Source organism: Trachemys scripta, chromosome 5 (assembly GCF_013100865.1).
Source record: "Trachemys scripta elegans isolate TJP31775 chromosome 5, CAS_Tse_1.0, whole genome shotgun sequence".
In the NCBI taxonomy this organism is placed as follows: Eukaryota; Metazoa; Chordata; order Testudines; family Emydidae; genus Trachemys; species Trachemys scripta.
In genome coordinates, this window is record NC_048302.1 from 54,351,733 (window position 1) to 54,375,472 (window position 23,740).

General features: G+C 36.2%; 1 protein-coding gene across 1 annotated transcript in view; it reads right to left on the minus strand.

Annotated features, from left to right (window-relative positions):
- TTC29 (tetratricopeptide repeat domain 29) overlaps window positions 1–23,740 on the minus strand; it is a 204,947-nt gene that overhangs the window by 117,088 nt on the left and 64,119 nt on the right. Inside the window, exons 5-6 of the mRNA XM_034772973.1 lie at window positions 19,345–19,530; window positions 3,100–3,312 (exon numbers count right to left, since the gene is read on the minus strand). Of these exons, the coding sequence (XP_034628864.1) occupies window positions 3,100–3,312; window positions 19,345–19,530 (399 nt within the window). The remainder of the gene's footprint in view (window positions 1–3,099; window positions 3,313–19,344; window positions 19,531–23,740) is intronic.

The following is a 23,740-nucleotide window of genomic DNA, read 5'->3' on the forward strand; positions in this document are numbered from 1 at the left end:
CGTGAGCTCCCAACAGCTAATGGAATTCTCAGCTGGCCAAAATGGGCTGCTTTCTTGGCTCTTTGCACTGCTCCAGCAAAAGAAAACCTGGCCTGTATATTCACTATTCTAATTTATATAAAATAATTTATTTATATCATTTTTTCAAAATTAACCCATCCAGAGTTTGGGGATATATACAAAAATTGATTAGTAAAGCAAACAAATTGGAATCAATGTCCAAAATATAAAACCTTTTTTCATCACGCAATACTGCCCATTCAACACATAAAAAGCCTAGAAAATGAGCTTTGAAATGAGTCCTGAAGGTCAACAAATTAACAACTCCTGCACCAGTATAAACATCTACACATGAAAAAGGAAGATTTACGTCTAACTGATGTTCTCCTAATATATTGTCTTTACAGATCCACACTCATGGAAGTTAGTGTTTAGGCTCCAAGTGTCCTGAAATCTTTGAAAGTCATAATTGCTGAGCCCATAAGGACACCCCCCTACCTAAAGAATTGAACACACTTGGAAAAATTATAAAAGCAGGCAATCCCAAGCCCTTCTGTTCTTTTTCCTAAGATTCCAAGTGGGCACGGAAAGAGGATGAGCCAATATGGCTCTATAGACGAAACACACTCAAAACCTTTCTTTTTCCTTCAAGAACTGTCTCTGTAGAGCCTGAATCTTGAGAGACTGTTTATCAATTTCTGGTCCAGATTCAGCAAAGCACATAACTATAGGCTTAAGACCAGTGGAATGGATTGAATGCTGAAGAGAGATGGACTTAAGCACTAGCTTAAACTTAATCATGTACTTAAATATTTTGCTGAATAAGGGCCTCTTTGAGGGAGAGAGGGGGCTTTTGAACAGAGATTGAAGGACTGCCCTTCTGAAATGAGCATCTTATCTTGTTTAAATATCTACAGAATAATGGTGAGTAAAGGTGTGAATTGCAGAACTCCCACAAGTTTCAAAGACACATGTCTAGCTCTAAGGCCATCTGGTAGTGAATAATGGATCTTTCAATTTTCTGTCATTCTGAAAAATTGGGGAAAAAAGGTGTTTTGGGTCAACCCATAATAGAATTTTTTTTTTAAATTTCAGCAAATTGATAAGTTGAAAAAAGTTTGTTTAGCGTTAGAGCATTTTTTAAATTTCTATATTAACCAAAATTAAAGAAAATTTAAAACCAAAAAGTTGGTTTGGTTTTCTTAACTGGAACAATTTGGTGAAGTCAACATAAATTTGTGAAATGGTTAGGAATTGCCAAATGCATTTTTTTTTCCAAAAAAAAAGTTTTGGTCAAATTTTTTTGACTAGCTCTAAATTGGGGCATCTGCCTGGTGGTCTCAGTGCAGAGTCAGATCCACTTTGATAATCTCTTAACAATTCTCTTGACTATATAAACAGATAATAATAAGCATGACACAAGTAAAGTTTCATTTTATGGTAGAATATATGCCTATTTGCAACAGTTATTGCTTTAAATGGTCTTGGAACTCACACTATTGAGTTACATGCTCCCAGGAGTGGGGTTCTGAAGAAGCAAGTCTCAAAAGAGAACTATTAGCTTCTGTGTTGAAAAAGAAGTAGGACAGATTGCTTAAGGGCCAAATCCAAAGAAAGAAGGAACCACCCAATCAAAATTCAGACAAATACACTCAAAAAAGACATACGTTCAAAAGGACTGTTATGGAATGAATGGAAACCTCAGATCCAGGATGTAGTAAATTTAAAAAAAACGTTTTGCTTTATCCTCAGAAAATTACAGTGTGGGAGAGCAATATAGATTTGTAAGCTTTTTTAAGGTATTTTAAAGTATTTAACTTTTTAACAGTATAAAGAAATTTTAACAATATTAGATCTTTAGAAACAATATGACTAAAGAAAACGAACAGAAATAATTCAATATTGTTTTAAATAATGAATAGCACAGTTAATACTTAATTCTATACATTTTATACTGTTCTGTATATTACACAGAACAAACTTTATTTTATTTTACTCTCACAAATTTTATTTTACAAGACTAAACACATAAGGAGAATTTTTTTTTTTTTTTTTTGGCCACTCTGGCTGAAGCTTGATTCCACTTACTTCTTAGGGACTGACTGATTGATCAATACTTGTATATATTTTCTTAACATTTAGATTAAAATTTCTCTCCTGATAAATTTCAAATTACTAGTGTGTATTAAACATAATTCTTATACAAAAAATATTAAAGCTGCCACAAAGTTAGCATAACAATGCTAATTGAATAAAGGTGATTATACAATATCTTCCATTCTAATTCTGGGAAACACATAAAATCATTTCTTTCCTTCAGAACATAGAAAACCGTAGATGTTGGAATCTAATGACATCTTCCAACAAATAAGCATTTTTAAGATAACCCAAAAAACAGAAAAATAATCTGTACTTTCTTAAAATCAACTGTGATGGTTCACTTTCCCTTTCCTACTCCCTCTCATATATAATAATGCCCCATAAATAAACAGCTGCTTTGTAACTGTTCAGCATCTGACATCATATATTCAAATGGCATCCTCATCTTTCCATCAACTTTTGGATTCTTACTACAGATAGTCAAAACACTAAGACTATCATGATAGCCATCATATACAGCATTTCCTGAACTTTAAGTTTTAAAACTATTTTCAATATTTCAGGTATACTGGAAAGGCTGCAGTAGGAAAACAAATGGTTTTCTTTCCATAATTATTTATCAGTCATGTAGAATGAAACAGTAGTGATCTGCCTGATAACATTACTAAGGAAATGAAAAACCAACAGTGGCTAACCTACAAAAATCTCAACTTCTGTAAATGACCTTACTTCTGATTATGGGTTCATTGTTTTACAACACTATAGTCCCAGAAGACTGCATTTTTGGAGATAAAGCTTTCAAGAAACTAATGGATTCCTTGCTGTCAGCAAGAAGGCACTTCTGTTTTACAGTGAGATTTGGAAGTGTATTGATGGCATTTGTCTTTGAATTTCATAGGAAATAATCATTCAAACCCTTGACGATTTTTACCTTACTCCTGGGAAAATCAGAGACTGCACATTAAAGAAAGGAATGTGAAAGTGTTATTTTCCACCCACCTTTTTTTGCCATTTCAAAAGCTTTTATTAGAGTTTTGATGGCCTGTTGGTGTTCTTTATTTTCTAGCATTTTGTCTGCTAGTAATGTGTAAATTCTCCAGAGATGCTCACAGGCCAGTGAGTTGTAAGTATGGCCTGTCTCATCATTCCACATCCGTCCCAGTGTCAATTGATGGAATGTTTCATAATGCTCAGCAGCTTTCATGAACTGACCTGAAAAACACAACTAATTCATAAATATAAGCAGTATATTTAACAAAATATTCCAAAACATTTTGTATATTATCATTTTCTTACAAAAGAAGTTGTTTCTAACTTCACTTCACAAAGGTTCCAAAAATCATCAACCCATAACTTAATAAAAATATGAATAACGGAAAAAATATTCCAGATCTTACAGGTATCAGTAAGTCATCTTTACCTTCAATTCACAATTTGTTGCCCAAACTACAAGTTACTTACTAGTAAATGTAGTTTTTGAGTAGGTTTCCTGTATAGATCCACAATGTTAGGAAGCAGAAGTCAGAATCTTCTAGAAAGTAGAAACCATACCTTATGGATATGATATGTTAAAATCAAGTGTGTATAAAGGACCACAGTCCAGATCCTAGGCTGAAAGATTCTGAGAAGGTAAGAAAGGAGTAGAAGGTAGAACTTTTCAAATGTGCTCTAATATCTTCAGTTACTGAAACACTGATAAGGTAAACACAAGTTTGAAGATAAAGTCTAATCCATTTCAACAATCTGAATGAATTTTCTCCCTTACTGGATTTATATACACATGCAACCTAGTAGACTTACAATGAATGAATTTAGTCCTCCCAAGATAGTAATTCAAAGCCTCCTTAACTTCTAATTTATGGAGACTAGCTTTCCCTGGGTAAAGAGTGGGCTTTGAAAAATGCTAGGAGACAGGTAGACTGGTTTAGAAGGAGCTTTAAGGTAATTTTAGTAAAGAATTTATAGTTTGGACAAAGTACCATCTTATACCTGTGAATGCTGTGTAACAAGGTCAGTCATCAAGGATTGCTCCTCATTAAAAATTCTGATTGAAGTTACTGCCATGACAACATTGTTTTCAAAGATAGATGGTAAAGGGGTCAATCTTCAAGAAGTTTCAATATGGAATTTCATCAGCTTTGTTAAAGCAATTTAAGTTCCACATGAGCAATAGCTCATACACAGATAGGAAGATATGTACTAGTTCTTTCAAAAACTTAAACTGTTGGATGTATGAAGACTCAAAATCAGAAGATGCTAATTTGATACAGCTTCAAAATTAATCTTGACTGTGATTATAGTCAATCCAGGAAGTGGACAATCTACTGATAGCCTAATATAGTGACAGATAGAGGAAGACTTCTTAAAGATCCATAACAATATCTATCTTCCATTTCAAAGCATGAGTCTTCCTTGAAGAAACTTTACAACCCCTATCACAATCTGGTGAACTGCTCAGAGACATTCCAAGTCAAAAGTCAACATAATACCACACTCCAAGCTGCTAGGTTCAGAGATTGGAGATTAAGCTGACCTTGGTTCTGGGATAGATTACTATGAAGATGAATTGGAGGCTCTGACTCAAAGAGCTGGATATAGAGTTTTATGCACTTGGCTAGTCTCTGGCACAACTCACTTCCCTCTTTGTTTTTTGCCCCAAAGTCCGTGAACAAATGGCTTGGACTTTTGAAAGGGCTTGAGTCTTTTCAGGTAATAATGCAAAGCTCTTTTGCCATTCAATTTATGCAACCTAATTTCACCAGATGTATAATGGAGGGAAAAGACTGGCAGACATATGGTTTTATTCAGGTGAAACTAAAAAGAAAAAAAAACACCTTAAGGAGAAACGATTTCTAGAGACAGGAAGAGGTGACAAGCAAGTCATCCAGGGAGGTGGATGTCGAAGGAGAATCTAGTGTACTTGTTCCTCCTCAGACTCTGAGATGTTATCTCTTAGATGGACAGATTCAGGTGAACTTCCAGAATCAGCATACCTTTCTATTGCCTGTTTAGGATGCTTGGAGCTACAGGATATGGTGGTTTAGCATGCGTGGTTTAGCATGGTGGTTCTGTTCTCCCATGCAACCTCATATTTGAGGGACTCCCTTGAGAGCATTCCTAACAGAGCGGAAATTGAAGTAATATAATCCATATATCCCATTGGCCTTTGAACTAGCCATAAGGGCCCTGTCCTGACATCTTTGTTGCCAGAACTCAGTGAGCACCAAAATACAGAGGCAGACTGTGCTTTCTGGTATCATTCAGATAGAATTAGGTGAAAATAGATTTAAGTGTGGTTCCATTACAGACATAAAAAAAGAAGCCAAGATTGAAAACACAAGTAACTCAATCTGGTTACAGAAGAACAAGAGTGAAGATGCTAAACAGAAAATAAAAAGAAATATAAGTTTGAAAATAGGCTGGGAATTTCCTAAGCAAAGAAAAAGTGAAAGGTTTTGACTTAACGGGCCTGGGATTTGTCTACTTGAGAATCACAGTTGCAATCAGCAAAAGAGTTCAAGGTGAAGTCCTCTTGGATTAACTGGGAAGTTACTACTAGTAGTACATTTCATTTTTTGGAATTGACTCCAAAATAACCTGAAATTGCCCATCTTCACCTGCAAGGTCTATCTGTTCTCTGAAGCATTTCAGTATAGACAGTCAAAAGCTTGGGGAGAATAAAATCTTCAAGGTGATGGGGAATCAATTTATTCATTCTGTTTGGCTAGTTGGTTCAGTTTGAGTTTGTGTATTTAGTAGGATTGTCTTCTGTATTTTAATTTAAATGTTGTGTTATTTTTGTTTTTTATTATTATTGTTGCTTATTTTATTTGTTGCACAAGTAGCTAGAGCACTTGAATAGGTGTTTTTGTAATAACTCAAAAATAAACAAATAGATAAAATTATGGAAAGTATTAGGAGGAAAGGAAGCTGGTTACACAGCATCTCTGCTTTAAAAGTTAGGATTTCTTTTTATATCAATTCAATGACGGGAAGGCTAGTTTTAAAATGATTTTTACTGTCTTTGAGAAAAGAAAGGGAGATAGACAAAGGAAGAAGAGGGACAGACAGCGGGAGGGATCCTCAAGAATATTTTGTAGAAGAGAAAGGATATCCCATATATCTATCTCAGATTCCATGAAGAAAAAATGATTGCTTCCAGACAATCTATAGCACATATTTTCAAAATGTTACACAGGAAATTATTTCCATTGTTATTGTTAACAAAAGTAGCTGCATGTCTAATTTCCCCAAGCAATGTGCTCAGAAGTTATCCCCATGTGTCTTAAACTTGAATTTTGAGAAATACTGATACTTTCTCTCATTTAATCAAATGAGTCAGAATCACAAATGTAATTCTTATAAAATATATAGCAGTACTACAAAAATGTTATAATTTACTGGGGCCCCAGGACAAAGCATCAAAAAGCTATCAGTAATCAATTCATCTTAATAATTGGAAGGAAGTGGTATAACTACATATCTTTTACAGTAGGAAACCCATTCTAAACAATTACATTAATACAAAGCATCATTCATCCACTAAATAAATTAAATATTATAAATTATTATTATTTTCATTCTAACTAGATGTATACACACTAAGGTTTGTGTTATAGTTTTTCAATGGAAGGAAAGTTTACTTTTGAATAAAACTATTTGAAGAGTATGAATTTACCGAAAGCCCACAAAAAAGAGAATCCATCCATTCATTCAAAGAACAAAACTCAACTTGATATAAACTTAAAAGCATGGTAGACAAACATTTTATATTTCTGAATATTATCCAAGTATTCCTTTACAAATCCCCTTCCTACAAAATATTCCAAAAGTTTATATATGTTATATCACAGCAGATATCTTAGACAAATATTAACCATGAAGGATGTATATGATCACTACCATTTTCCTTTTTTTTAAGTAGAAAGATTGACTAGATATTAACACAAATGGGTTTAAATGTGAAGCTGCCATAAAAGCAGGCACATAAATGTAATTCTCCCAACCGCTATTTTGATGCACATTTTTGATTCCATGAATATTTTATGAAATGGCCAGACTAAAGCCATATAACATTCCTGCATTACTGATGCTTGCGCCCGTAAGCTACAAACATTAGAGGCATGATTGAGTGCATTAAAATGAACTCATTCAGCAGTGCATTGATTACTTGAAGGAGAAAAAAAAAAGGAAGAGTTACTCCCACTTAAGAAAACAGCACAGAAATCTTAAGTTTTCAATACAGAGATTAAAGATAGCAAATTTTAATAATGTGATATTTAATACATAAATAAAGTATGACTCTGTCTAGAGGTCTGTACATACAGAGGTGACATTAATTAGGTGGGATGTTAATTAGGTCCAAAGATTGCTTCTAGTATTGTTCAGGTAATTTAGTATGTCACAATAAGATGCACTGACTGACCTGTTCTAGCTCCATGCCTCAGCAATATTGAAAAGTACCTAATTATTTCCTTTTCTCTCAGCTTGTACATTTACCAATGAAAATAATGCAGTATAAACAACTGTATGAAAAAAATGTGGCAGGTCTATAATGCAATACTAGTACAAACCGAAAGCACATTTAGTTCTAAATTGTAAACATTTGTTGGGACGTTAGCAAAATATTCCACGTTAGTTTAAAACAACCTGTTTAAAGGAACAATAAAGCTTCATGTATATTATGTTGCGTTTTAATCTAAAACCAGTGGGCATCTTTTGTAATAAATTATTATACTGTACAACGTACACAAAGTCTGCTAGAAGCAATATTTAGTGATAGCAAAAAAAGAAAAATGTTATTGCCACTTTTAAAAGATATTGGCTTCCATTTCAATTTAACTGCTTGAACTATTGATATTATTTTTAGTTTCATATATACAATTATGATAATTATGGTAGCACTATTCATGCTGAAATAGTTACGGATTTGTCACAGTTTCCAATATAAGCCACTATTTACGGAGGTTTTATAAATCTTCGGTGGAGATTTGCTGGAAGATGAAATAAATAGCATACAAAATGATAAAACAAGGCCCTAATTCAGCAAATAGATAGGCTAGACTGGACTCCTGAGGCAAAGTGGATTGTATTGAAGTCAGTGGGACTCCTTACAGGCTCCATAATCCCCAGAGTACAAAGAGAAAAAAGGACTTTCTATGGTCGAAGGACATTAATCTCAAGAGAGAGCCAAAGGCTTTGTGAGAGCAGAAGCAGCAGCCTGGAGGCCTGAAAAGTGGCTACAGAGGGAAGACTGGGCAGCAAACAGCCTGGAAGCTAGCACTGGAGGGCTGAGACTTACTAGCAGGGGAGCAGCAATAGCCACGGCAGGGGGAAGCAGGATGATGTGCAGGGGTTACAGGACTTTTATATTTATACCACTGTACTGAACTATCCTTCAGTGCTGGTTTAGGAACTATTGGTTTAACCTTTTTGTGTTATAATTTAAAGTAATTGTTCCAATGGTATTTGCTAGGCCCGTTGATTAATCAGTTAACTTATGCAATTAACTCAAAAAAATTAACCATGATTAAAAAAAATTAATCGCATTTAATTGCACTGTTAAACAGTAGAATCTCAATTGAAATTTATTAAATATTTTGGATGTTTTTCTATATTTTCAAATATATTGATTTCTATTACAACACAGAATACAAAGTGTACAGTACTCACTTTATATTAGTTTTTATTTACACTGTATAATGATAAACACTGTAAAATGATAAACAAAATAAATAGTATTTTTCAATTCACCTCATACAAGTACTGTAGTGCAATCTCTTTATTGTGAAAGTGTAACTTACAAATGTAGATTTTGTTGTTGTTACATAACTGCACTCAAAAACAAAACAACGTAAACCTTTAGAGCCTACAAGTCCACTCAGTCCTACTTTTGTTCAGCCAATCGCTAAGACAAACAAGTTTGTTTACATTGACGGGAGATACTGGCATTACAAGGTATTTACGTGCCAGTCATGTAAACATTCGTAGGCCCCTTCATGCTTCAGCCACCATTTCAGAGAACATGCTTCCATGCTGATGATGTTCGTTAAAAAAATAGAGCATTAATTACATTTGTGACTGAACTCCTTGGGGGGAGAATAGTATGTCTCCTGTTCTGTTTTACCTGTATTTTGCCATATATTTTATGTTATAGCAGTCTCAGATGATGACCCAGCACATGTTGTTTGATTTACGAACACTATCACTGCAGATTTGACAAAACGCAAAGAAAGTACCAATGTGAGATTTCTAAAAATAGCTATAGCGCTCGACCCAAGGTTTAAGAATGTGAAGTGCCTTCCAAAATCTGAGATGGACGAGGTGTGGAGCATGCTTTCAGAAGTCTTAAAAGAGCAATATTCCAATACAGAAACTACAGAACCTGAACCACCACAAAAGAATCAACCTTCTGCTGGTAGCATCTGACTCAGATGATGAAAATGAACATGCATCAGTCCACGCTGCTTTGGATCATTATCGAGCAGAACCCATCATCAGCATGGATGCATGTCCTCTGGAATGGTGGTTGAAGCATGAAGGGACATATGAATCTTTAGCGCATCTGGCACATAAATATCTTGCAACGCCAGTTACAACAATGCCATGTGAATGCCTGTTCTCATTTTCAGGAGACATTGTAAACAAGAAGTGGGCAGTAATATCTCCTGCAAATATAACCAAACTTATTTGTCTGAGTGATTGGCTGAAGTAGGACCAAATGGGCTTGTAGGCTCTAAAGTTTTACATTGTTTTATTTTTGAATGCAGTTTTTTTTGTACATAATTCTACATTTGTAAGTTCAACTTTCATGATAAAGAGATAGCATCACAGTACTTATATTAGATGAATTGAAATATACTATTTCTTTTTTTACAGTGCAAATATTTATAATAAATATAAAATGAGCACTGTACTCTTTGTATTCTGTGTTGTAATTGAAATTAATATTAAAAAAAATAGAAAACACCCAAAAATATTTAAATAAATGGTATTCTATTATTGATTAACAGTGCGATTAATTACACGATTAATCGTAATTAATCTTTTTAATCGCTTGACAGCACTAGTATTTGCACCTTTTTATTTCTGACACCCCTAGGAAAGGAATCATCTGTTACCAAAAAAAGTGTGTGTTTATGGGAATCCACCAACAGTTTAGGATTGCCACCAGTCCTGTATTATGAGTGATGTCTTCTATTGAAATGAAAACTACCCTGTCCCATACTAAACCAGTACAGGATGCCTTTTATCCTATATTTCAACCAAAAAGTGCTGCTGGTTGGCAATTTGACTTGGCATAGAGGGTCACAACCCTACACACCACTCAAATTTGGCCTGGCTGCCCCTCCATCATGCCTTAGAAGTTGAAAACAAATGATTTTTAGATAGAAGGCAATCTTAGCAACAATGGAAGACTGAGGAAAAAATTATTCAACTGACAGCCAGGCCACTCCCACTGGCCATCAGTCCCATTGAGAAGGCATCTCTAGAAGCAGTGTCTCCTCTGTCAATTACTAGGAGTAAATCTTGCCTCCAGAAAAGTTTATATAATGTGGTGAGAACTGCAGGCCCAGCTGCAGTAGTCCGAGACCTTGTGAAGCTTAGAAGCAAAAAAATCTGTTTCTGAGCAGGCTGCTTTGAATGAAGCGTCATCTCAGTACTACTCATTAAGCAGTTAATAATGAAAATACCCTGGAAAAGACAGGTAAAATACAAGCAGCAATGTCAGTAATAGACATGAAAGAGAAGAGAGGGAAAATGAATTTTAAAAAGCAATGAAATAATTCATATGAAGTTTTAATAAAGTTTCATTTGCAGTCTTGTTTAAAGATATATCAGACTTTAGGGATGTAACCTAATTACATTTTTATTCTAAGTTCTACTCAAAGACCTTGGACTTTGAATCTTTAACATAGATCAAACATAGTTTAATTTACTTGTGACTATCCATATTTTAAAAAGATCTCTTCATTGAATGCCGTAGTCTTACAAACATGTACATAAAGCAGAGAACAATACTTGATGCTACAAAAATGTTAACAATTAACTTATAGAAAAAGGATTATATATTTTAATTCATTTGAATTATAGCAAGTTTTTAAAATATTTAATTAATTTTGCCTAAGTAAAAAAAGTTTCTAATAAATTACTTTCTACAGTTCAATTTAATTTTTAAAATATGAAATAAAGTAGTTTTTGAACTAATCTCAGGAACTCTGTCTTCAATTAAAAGTTATAACCCCAAATGCTGCCTTTTCCCAAATGCCTGAAGAGTCAAAAATAAGACTGTTTATGCCCAGGTCACAAAACTTTTATGGAACATGTAAATTATTATTATTAAAGTTTGCACTAATGCATTACTGTGACTGACTTGAAGAGGTTTTCACTACAATATATGAATAGAATGAATTTGTCTCCTGCCCCTAAAAATTCTACTAAAACTAAGAGACTCCCTAATGTGAAAATCAGATCTGTTTATCTTTTCTTAAAATTAGAAATGTAAAGGATACACTTACTTTATTTCATTAAAGAAGTATAAACATACAGGGAAGTTAGATTCATTAAAAAGAACAGAATGATAAGAGTTTTGAATATTTTTTGTTACAATACTCCTTTGGGAGTAACTGCTGGAGCACTTAATTCAAAACATTCACAGTGCCCGCCAGTATTTTTTTTCCTGTTATAAGAATAAACATTAATAAGATGTACTATATTTTTCTATCAATTCAATTTGCAATTTTCTCCTTTATGCTGTATGTTCAGGAGTTACTCTCAGATTTTATTAGATTGTATTAATTTGAATTGAAAATACACAATCTCTGTAACATCAATTCAATCCAGTAACTGTCAGTTCAATATCAATAACAATATATTATTTCTATGTAATAATATGCTGTCCTTTATCTGGAAACTACATCCTGCATTTGGATGGGGATAGACTCAATTATCTAATAAGCCTTTTCAATCTGTCTAGTCTTCAGATCTGTCAATCTGGATTTATAGGTGCTTCCCTCTGGCCATTGACTGGCAGGGAAAAGCAGCAGCATCTAAAGACCTTTTCTCCAACTGTACTACTTCTTAAGCCTCTTATGCCACACTCTCCAGTCAAGTGCTTCCTTAGCTAACTGACACATTAACTTCTCATGCAACTAGAACAATAAAACAGCTATTGTATAAAATAATGCAGTTGTAGAATAATTTAGAAATAGTGGGGATTTTTTTATATGATTACATAAAATCAATGTTTGGTAGGGTTCCAAATGATGAGATCTGATGAGCAAAACTCCATTTTACAGGAAGGAAAAGTCAATTTTCTGCCTTTCAGATACTCTGATGTAGACAACAATCTTTAAATAGCAGTCCCCATATAAACCTAAATCTAGGACTTAGTGATATTTCTTGACTAACTCCCTAAGATAATTGTGGGATCTGACAGGGCCACTACATGAAGCCTATAATGTTTGGAAAGGCATGACATCATCTTCAGATCTCACCTACTAATAGTGCTCCTCTTTTTTTGCTCAAAAGGTAGCTTGGACTAATGGGCTTTAATTACTAATCTCAAAAAGTTTCCTTCCCAGTTGTAATCTAGGGAAATGCACCTTGTAAATCACCCAGTTATGAAATATGTGGAAACTCTTTTCCCTGTTTTGCTTTCCTAACCTAACCTCCCAGCCAAGATATTCACTGGGAACCAGATAATCTTTTTTTAAATAAAGATTAAAAGACTAAAATACATGCTACATGGAAAATTCTCCATAAAAATACAACTACTATGACAGGAAACTGAAATAAAACATTTAATTTCATTAAGGTTGAAATCAATTATTCATTTTGATTTTATCATCGCAATTTTCAAGTTATATAATATTACATAATATACAAGCCAACGTGTATATTATATTAGAAATCATGGTAGAACAGAAGTCAAATTGATAAAATCAAAATTAAATGTTGCCAAAAGAAAATCCAAAATTTCAACTACTGATATCCATAGAGCCAGTTGAAAACTGGAATTTTCATTCCACGGGAAATTCTGAGATTTTGAAATTTGGTTTCTTTCTGAATTGGAATGAAAAGTTGAAATTTTGGATCTTTTTTGTTTTATTTCAGTTTCCTGTCATAAATTTTGACAGAATTCATAGGTTTGTGTGAAATCAGCATTCTCTCATGAAAAACTGCTCCATCAGAAATGTTTCAACCAGTTCTAGTTATCAGGTATACTTCCTTTGCTAAATAAAGGAGGAAAACCGATAATCTCATATACCGCTCAAATGCTAACTTTTTAATGGCAACTGTTGCACTTGTAATATTTGAAATGATGATGAGTGTAGTATTTTGCAGGTTTTTATAATCTTGGGTGTTGTAACTGGAAAATAATATAAAGTATTCTAATTTGTAAGCCTTTAAGGAGTACACTAGTCTAGGTCACATGTAATACGTTTAGTTCTTAAATATTCTCGTAGTTCACTATTTGATTATGAAGAAATATGATTTTTTGAATTTTTCTTTATCATTATTCTATTTATTGCATAATATACTAGTAGTTGTATTTTTATGGAGAATTTTCCATGTAGCATGTATTTTAGTCTTTTAATCTTTATTTAAAAAAAGATTATCTGGTTTCTCTTACACTTTTACATGGTTTCCCCGGCATTGAAGTTTTTGACATACAAAATAGGCCAATGAATATAACAGCAACAGAAGCTCCCCGGTTATTAAATTTAATATAAAATCTAATTTATTTCATGGTCTGTCTACATTTTTAGGGTGGAGTTTTCAAAAGTGCACAGAATTGGTCTAAAGCTGCTCCCACTGATGTAGATGGGAGTTTTAACATTGTCTTCAATGGGGGGAGAATTAAGCCAATACTGAATGTTTTTAAATGTCCCACCCTAATTTGATGCAGATTTTTGAAAGTGCATAACTGAACTTTAGAAGTTGTCAAGGGGAAACTGGGTAGAGAATAGTTGGGACTTTGAGCATCTGGAAACATGTGAGTTTATGATGCAAGCATATTAGTTGTATGTAGTAATAATCAGCTGTGAGATACTTAACAACAGCTAGGTCATAGAAGATTAGCATTGGAAGAGACCTCAGGAGGTCATTTAGTCCAACCCCCTGCTTAAAGTAAGACCAACCCCGATTAAATCATCCCAGCCAGGGCTTTGTCAAGCCAGGCCTTAAAAACCTCTAAGGATAGAGATTCCACTACTTCCCTAGGTAACCCATTCCAGTGCTTCATCAGCCTCCTAGTGAAATAGTTTTTTCTAATATTCAACCTAGACCTCCCCCACTGCAAAATGAGACCATTGCTGCTTGTTCGGTCATCTGCCACCACTGAGAACAGCCTAGCTCCATTCTCTTTGGAACCCCCCTCTAGGTAGTTGAAGGCTGCTATCAAATCCCCCCCTCACTCTTCTCTTCTGCAGACTAAATAAGCCCAGTTCCCTCTGCCTCTCCTCATTAGTCATGTGCCCCAGCCCTCTAATCATTTTCATTGCCCTCTGCTGGACTCTCTCCAATTTGTCCACATCTTTTCTGTATTGGGGGGCCCAAAACTGAATGCTATACTCCAGATGTGGCCTCACCAGTGCCTAGTAGAGGGGAATAATCACTTCCCTTGATGTGCTGGCAATGCTCCCACTAATACAGCCCAATATGCCATCAGCCTTCTTGGCAACAAGGGCACACTGTTGACTCATATCCAGTTTCTCGTCCACCATAATCCCCAGATAGCAGACACTGATATTGGCATAATTAGATCTTTGTTTGTATACTGTACCCCACTCTCCCTAGCTTTTTCTGTCTCCTGTCTTTTAGAATGTAAAACTCTTCAGGGCAAGGGCTCACTCTTGAACAGAACCTCTATGTTGTACCAGAATATAAATTAAAATAATTATTCAAAGTTAACCTCCCAGGCAGATGAATGGCACAATTCACACATCTCAGAGCTTCTGTTTCAGATTGTCAATGGATTCTGGCACACACAGTATTGACTTACACTTGGCATATGTTTGGAAGATTTTCTTCACTGGACACAATTGTAATCTGTAGCCAAGGATAAAAGATATCGGGTATATATAGGATATATACCCGATTTTAGGAGGTGAAATATAAGTATTAATTAATGTTGTAATTAGGCCTGTAAGATATTTAGCATCACCAAATTAGGCCATAGGACAAGTTTCCATAAGTACATTAACAATAAACCTGCTGAGCTTGTGTCTATGTGATATGACAATGTTTTGAAAATAATTGCTGAGTTTGGACAATAATGTCTATGAGAGATCAGCAGATACCACAAGATGACCATTGGTAGCTGGGGTGAAATGTTAGAGACTTCCTTAAGGCAGCCACCTGTTAGCATGGTGACAAGGTGACATAAATGTCAATCAGTACAAGGGAAACTAATGAGTTACCCTGTGAAAAATGGGAAACCTGAAAAGTAGGGGGATGTGGCAATTCAAATAAGGAAAAGGGGCTAAAACTTTCATAAATATGTATGAACTCCAGTGGGTGTTAACGTAACACATTATGAAAGCTGTATCCCACCCTGTGTGCCTTTGTCAAGGGGAAATACCAAGATGACAATGGAGAGGATGAAGACAAGCACTTTGGGTTTTTCTATAAGACCTTGGTGTGAGTAATGCAAATATTATACAGTCTGTACTGGTGTCTCTCTCCTTTACCAGATTGCAATATGTGTATTGTTTGGTTGGTTATAAAAGTAATTATAGAAAAATCACTACGTAGTCTCGTGCTCCATGAGTTTCCCCCTTCTACTGGTAAACTTTCTACTGCAGTCGATCTTGGGGGCTGAATTCTCACATATTAAAGTACATGTAAACGCTCACCTTGGGGTGGGTAATTGGTTAACGTAACACGTAACGATAGATAAGCTTACAAATCCCTACACTTCCTTGGGAGCAAGACCTACAAGCACAGGCTGCAGAGCCAAAGGGGTCAGCTGGGCCATGACTGACCATTTTTTGACGCAGCCAAACCTTAGTGACTCTGTGACTCCATGCACCAGGTCACAATGCCACTTACTCAAATTTGGCCTGCCTGCCAATCTGTCACTCAAATTTGGAGGAGTGATTCAGGAGGTCACAGGCCAAGGAAGGTCAGGCTGCTGGTGGTGAGTGGAAGCACCTCAGAGGGGAAGAGGAGGAAGGTCAACAGGAGGGGGAGAGGGGCACTTTAAATGGCACTTTGAAGTCCCTGCTTATAAGAATTTAGTGCTGCTCCTGCTAAACTCTGAAAAGTACACATGGAAGAACTTGCACCATTCTGCATAGCCAGCCAGGCAGAGGGAAGCAAATGCCTGTAAAAGGATGTACCAGTGGCCACATTTCCACCACTCTGCTCTGAGAGCACTGTTCCTGCTTCACTATACCTTGGACATCCTGCTGGGACAGCACACCTCTAAACCACCACTAATGCAGGGCTGTAGCTTAAAGGCACAAAAGTCTTGTATGTTTATGAAAAAAATAACATTACTGCAGGTGTTTGTTAGTTCTAGCTGTGTCTTTAGACTTCCCAGCTAATTTCAGAGTTGTCTGAAATGGAGGTTGGGACTCTATCTAAAACACAAGCTGAGGGGATTATATCATAAAATGATAGGACTGGAAGGGACCTCAACAAATCATCTATTCCACCCCCTGCGTGTTGGCCCCTTCCAGGAGCAGTGTGGGGCCAGGGTAGACAGGGAGCCTGCCTTAGCCTTGCTGTGCCCGCCACTGACCAGGAGCCACTGGAAGTAAATGATGTCTAGCGAGAAGCCGCACCCCAGCGCTGAGCCCCCACCTGGAGCCAGCAATCCATACCTCCTCCTGCACCCTGAACCCCCTACTGCATCCCAACCCTCACTCTGAGCACCCCAACACTCTGCCCCAGCCCGGAACCTCCTCCTGCACCCAAACTCCCTTCTAGAGCTTGCACCCCTCACCCCATCCTGCATCCCAACCCCCTGCCCCAGGCTCAGCCCAGAGCCCTCTCCCACACTGTGAACCTCTCGGCTCCAGCCCAGAGCCTACACCCCCTCCCGAACCCCGACTTCCTGCCCCAGCCTGGTGAAAGTGAGTGAGGGTGCGAGAGAGCGAGCGATGGAGAGCGGGGGATGGAGTGAGTGGAGCAGGGCTTTGGGGAAGGGGTGGGGCCTCGGGGAAGGAGCGTAGTATTTCCTGGGTTGCCCTTAGATTCAAAAAGTGATCTGGGGTGTAAAAAGGTTGGAGACCACTGATCTAGACCATCCCTGACAGGTGTTTGTCTGACCTGTTCTGAAAAGCCTCCAATGATGGAGATTACACAATCTCTCTAGATAAATTGTTCCAGTGCTTAGTTAATTATTGGTTTAAGTAGAATTGCTGTTTTTTCATATCTATAAAATTTGCTTGAAGTAGTTTTGTTCAACTGCTTTTAAAAAGACAAAAAGATTAGATACCTATTTTAATTTTTTCTGTTTTTTAAGTTAGACTGACACATTCAATCTAATTTGATACAACCCATTCAAAGTACATGGCTTTTGCACATTCAGAGTCCTTTCTTCCTTTTGGTCACTTTTCCTACAGACATAATACATTATCTGAAAATCTGGTATAGAGGTTAACAAATTAATAAGTTTAACATGATATAATATTCCTCATGTGAATGATGTTAATCACATTGCTTAATGCACTACTGAAAAGTACCGAAATACGACAGTGATAAGTATGGTACACACTATATAGGAAGAACCTATATGGAACAGAACAGACATTAGCCATCATGTCAGTAAAACACACCGGCCCATATTCAGCTGCCAGTTATAACAGTGTGCTCCCTAATGGTCAAGAATGGCACTACAGGTGCTCCCTGACTCAGTTTCCTTCCCCCAAGGTGTGTCTCCTCAGCTCTCCACACACCAATCTGTACTGGAGAAGTGGCTTAGTCCTCCAGCCAAATTACAACAAACATAACCCCTTCTTTTTCAGCCCACCCTGTGGGCCCTGTTCCCAGCCCCTTTCTAGGCTACCTTAAAGACTCTCCATTCTGGGCAAGAATGCTGTCCCCAGGCTTGTTTCCATGGAGTATCCTTCTCCTGAAAACCCTGACTCAGGGCCCTTCACAGGAGTCTGCCTGCTCATTGTGGTGTCAACTCCAGACTGACCGCTCGCTCAGTTCTTTTAAAAAGCCCAGGTGGCAGATTAGATGACCAGGTGAGGATTCTTCCAGCGCTACATTTCTACTTTTCTATTTCTCAAATAATACAATTTAATATCACAGATACCTCAAATATTTTCTTTGAATATAGCTCAGGATTTTTTAACAAATTAACTTCTGCCACACCTATGACCCTTTGTACATTTTTTTCCTGACAACATTGGAATGATTGAGTTTTATCAGCAAAATTTTTTGTGGAAAGCAGATTTTAAAATTACATACACAAGTATTCATGAAAATTATATAGACAAGGATTCATGCCAGAAGTGCTTGCTTGTTCATCAAATCAGAGAATAGAAACAATACACTGTTTCATACATGGTCAATCACACTGAAGCAATATATCTAAAAGTCTGTGATCAATCTATAAAGTAAATATATGAGAAGATATTAACTGAATATTCACACAAATACATTTGAAGAAATCATAAACAGCTAAAGTACATTTAGCAAGTAGAAACAGAACAAATTACCTGTGGTGAAAAATTTGCTCATTGTTTTTCTTTTCTAGTATTAAGTATAGAGAAACCTCCTTCATACACAGACCCTGTCATATACACCCAAACCTTTCTGCCATGAAAACTAGCACAGTTTTTAAAATGTGGCAATGAAGTCAATTGTTGCTTATATTAACATCTTTTCTCATTGATATCACAGGCTCACAATCTGTGACAACATTAGCTAGTGAGAAGTTGAACAAACAGCACATGATGAAAGGAGGTAAACTTAAAGCAACGGAACATCTTTATTTATAAAGAAATGCTTCCTCTATTCACATAGCTTGTCTTCAGTTTGAATGAGAACCTTCAAACTACAACTGGGGTGCAAAATTCTGTCTCTAATGATGAACTGTTCTATTTGTAGATTTGCCGATCTAAAAATTTAAATTATGACTACTTCACAAACCCACAGAAATTTTAGCATTACATAATATATTATGGTATAATATTGTGCAGAGTAAATAAATATAGACCAACAGAATGTGACTGTGTGAAAATGGAAATACATTTTGATGTAATGATATAAACTGTTACTTACCTTGTTCCTCATTGACAAGGCCCATATTTGCATGCGCTTCAGCCTCTTTTTTCCCACCATCGATTTTGATTAGCTGGGCGGTGCTAAAACATTGTTCATAAAAGTAATTCCTTAACCATTTGTCCTCAGTGTTGTTGAAGCAGTAGGCCAAATTAAGTTGGTTATTGTACACCTCCTCGTAGTACTCTTAAAATGTAAAAAAATTTACAATTCAGTCAAAACAATGGAATATTATTAACTTTCAAGAGGAAGGCCTGTTTGGTAAAATCAGATTTATTTTCATAATAAACATATCAGTTAAAGGGATGTTTACTGTGTCCCATTCAATTACATATAGTTACACTCTCTTAAATACATACTTGTTAAACAAATATAAACTAAGGAAAAGGGATAAACTTCCAAGTAAAAGCACCACTGAAAAATGAATTGTGGTAGGAATATGAATACATGAATATTATTTTCTGTATACCAGACCAAACTATATTTCTTCAAAGTATGTAAAATAAGTACCTGTTACAGAAATGGACTTACTAGAAAGCACTCCTGTGTCAGCACAACACAATGCTATGCAGATGTCAGAGCTTGGAGCAGCACAATCCCACTAAAGGAGAAGGGAATGCCTTATATGACTCTTGAACAACCTCCACTGATTGAGACTGCAAAGGCATTGACAGGATTCAGAATGGGCCTGAGTCTGAAAGAGAATCACTGTCTGTGTCTAAGGGTATGTATACACTGCAATTAGACACCCGTGACTGGCCCACGCCAGCTGACTTGGGCTAAGAGCTGTTTAAGTGCAGTGTAGACATTATGAGGACCATCCCACCTTGAAGGGTCCTAAAGCTCAGGCTTCAGCCCAAGCCTGGACATCTATACTGCAATTAAACAGCCCTGAAGACAGAGCCCCATGAGCCTTAGTCAGCTAGCATACCCTTAGCGGTTGCAATGAAGGAGGTAAAAGGAAAACAATAATACCTGAAAAAAATCCTATATGAAACATTTATTTAACTAATCTTGACCATTTTCATATCCATTTTAAGCATTACAAGTAAAAAGGAATAATGAAAAAGGTTAATAGTTTTCATGTACATTTTTGTTTCTGTTTCCTTAAAAACTGTGACAAATTAATGGCAAGACTGAAACTTTATATTTTGCTATGAATAAGGGATAGTGCATAGAGGTGCTGCCCACAAAGCAGCTTTGGAAAGTAAATGAGATTCAAACCCCAAATCCCCTTGCTTAAAAGGAGAAAACAGTCTGCTCCCGCTCTTTACCAATAGCAGATTACTTCCTAGTGGCATGTTGAGAGGACCAGCCAAGGGCTCCATCCACTCTCCACCCACCTGCGAAAGTAAGCATGAAGTAGCAGCCTCACAGATTATGCTCTCTCCACATGTACAAACCAACAGTACATATCACAATCTTGTCCTAAAATTTATAAAGATACTCGAAATGTAATTCATTATTCAGCTTCTCAGCAACCTAAGTAACAGCACATTGGACACCTTATGAAGCTTAATTAAACTGTTGCTAGCTGCAAGTCCAAAATCCAAGGAGTGTTAATATATTATCAAATGTATTATTTATTGCTCTAAGTTACAGCTTATATGAAATAGGAGAGATTTCCCATCAAAAGAGTCCATTTAAAAATCACAGGAGATTATCTCAATACTCTGCTGAATTAGGTTAATGATCTGGTGCTTAGAGGCATCAGCATCAGACTGAAGAACTTTGACAATAATTACCACATTGTTTCCTCTTACTGTGGGTTTGAAGCACCTATTCTCTCATGGGCTAAGAGGGTCAACAGAAGTAATTAGCAGAACACATAACCCTTCTGTCTACTTCACAGATGCAAAAATATCAGGCCAAATTTAATGCTGACATAAGGTAATGAATTTGTCTCCACTTAAGCCAGAGTTAAATTTGGACAACTGACTAAAATGCTATTGTAACTTTGATTGATATATTGTTTATGTGGCTGGTTACTGAGTGGAAGTCCAGGAACATATTCTTAAAGGATTTTAATGTATTTGGGGAGATGGAGGGGTTAAAACAGACATATCTCTCAGCAGGGAGACAAGGTGGGTGAGGTAATATCTTTTATTGGACCAACTTCTGTTGGTGACTGAGACAAGCTTTCGAGCCACACAGAGAAGAAGAGCTCTGTGTTCAAAAGCTTGTCTCACTCACCAACAGAAGTTGGTCCAATAAAAGATATTACCTCACCCACCTTGTCTCTCTAATATCCTGAGACTAACACAGATACAATTGCATGCATATCTCACAGCAGGTCAGACAGTGTTTGGTGAGAGAAACTGTTGGCTAGCTGAAGGCGTGAACACAGATGCTTTGTGTTCAGGAGTTCTGTGAGTTGTAAGTTTTGCTGTTGTTTTTACAGTTGATTAGCTTTTGTGCTCAAAGCAATGACAGGATCTACATGCAGGAGTAGGAACAGATATCCTGAGCTTGCATCCATTTATCTATCTCTCAACAAGGAAAAAACCAGCCCTGGGTAAAATCTTGGCCCCACTGAAGTCAATGGAAAAAATCCCATTGATTTCAAAGGGGCCAGGATTTCACTCCTGGAGTGCAAATCTTTCCTTACTGCTTAGAAATCAGAATAGCACATCAAAACATGTTTCAATTCTATGTTGAAGCCTTCATAATAGCTGATCTAACAGGGAAATTCAAGCCTTAATGTATATTTTTCTAAAGAAGATTTGGGGCGTGGGGACGGACAAAAAAGTCAAACCTCTGTAAAGAACTACTATATGGATTGCAAATGATAACTTTCATGTCAGTCACTTCGGTTGTCTGAACAAAAAGTTATCAGTAATTACTCTGAAGAGTGTTCTGTACAAAATTTACAACTCCTTGCTTCAGTTCTAACCAGGAAGAGAGATTTTTTCCACAGCCTCCCCATTTTTACATCTTTCCATTTCAAAATCAAAACTTGGATTACATATTTTCTAATATGAAGTATTCTGAGTGCCTTGTACTATCTTCTGACAGGATTAATTTCTTTATCACCTCAAGTTAACCTTGATGAAGCACTGCAGCAAGTGTCATATAACAGAAGTCTCTGTATTCTGTTCATGTGTGCTATTCCCTGTTCTGACTTTTCCAAATATCACATACCCCTTCATCTTTCTTGCTATCCCCTTGACACATTTAACTAGTGCTTTAACAATTCTCATTTTTGATCTGATCCTGGTCAATTTGAGTAATGTGAGCAGATTTTTCCCTGTTTGTTTTCTGAAGCCACTCTGAACTCTTTTCTTCCACTCTTACTGCCCCTTTATTTTTCTTTTGACAATTAAACTTACTTCCCTGGTTGTTAAACAATTCTGTCCTCTTGTTAATTCAACTTTTGCCTTCTCCATTCCTGTTTGTTTTCTCAGAGTTATCTTAATTGTTCACATTTCGCACATCCATTCTTACATTCCACACTTTCTATCATTTTTAAGATTCCATAATCAGCTTCCTTTAAAATACAGAGAATTTTCATTTGAAGACTCTTTTGTGTTATTTTCTTCAGGCCCAAAATTTCTACGTCTCTGAATTATCTTTTCAGCACTTGTAACTCACTGCTACTCTGTTTTATTCTTCTGACAGATTCATTTGCTTTTTGGTTACCACAAATAAACTTCCTGTGCCCATTGTTATGCAATTATTCCCAATCATTTTGTTTCCTCGATGAAAATTTTACTCTAATTTTTGTCTCAATAATGTGATGCAAATTCAGTTCCAGTGTTCAGCATTTTCTTCTATTCCCAAATAAACAACTTTTAACCTTCATGTAACTGATAAAGATTTTAGTTATTTCAGCTGGAAATGGTCAAGTTATAATAATCACTTAATTGGCACCATAGATTAGAGAAAACTGTGATAAAAAGCAATCTAAAGTGGCCACTATTTTTTCTGCCCAATGATCATATGTTGTGTGGTATAAAAGTCTTATTGCGATCTTTTATGTAGGAGATACTGATATATGTACTAAATTATGCAATGTCGCAATACTGCTCCAAGACACAGATATTCAAATTTCACAATGCAAGACTGAATTTAATGCTTGATACCAGCAAAAGCTGATGCTTTGACTAGATGAACAGCAAACAATGTGTGATGAGTGGTTAGCCTAAATATTACAAGTAAATTTAGTAACACTTCCTAGGTGATATGCACACAAATGTCAACAGATATATATATCTGTTAGGGCTACAAGGCAACTCAAGAAGTCATCTAGTCCATCCCCCTGTGCTGGGACAGGACTTACTATCTCTGAGAGGTCTTTCTCTAACCTGTTCTTGAAAACCTCCAATGATGGGGATTCCACAACCTCCCTTGGTAATCTATTCCAATACATAACTGTCCTTATAGTTAAAAAGCTTTT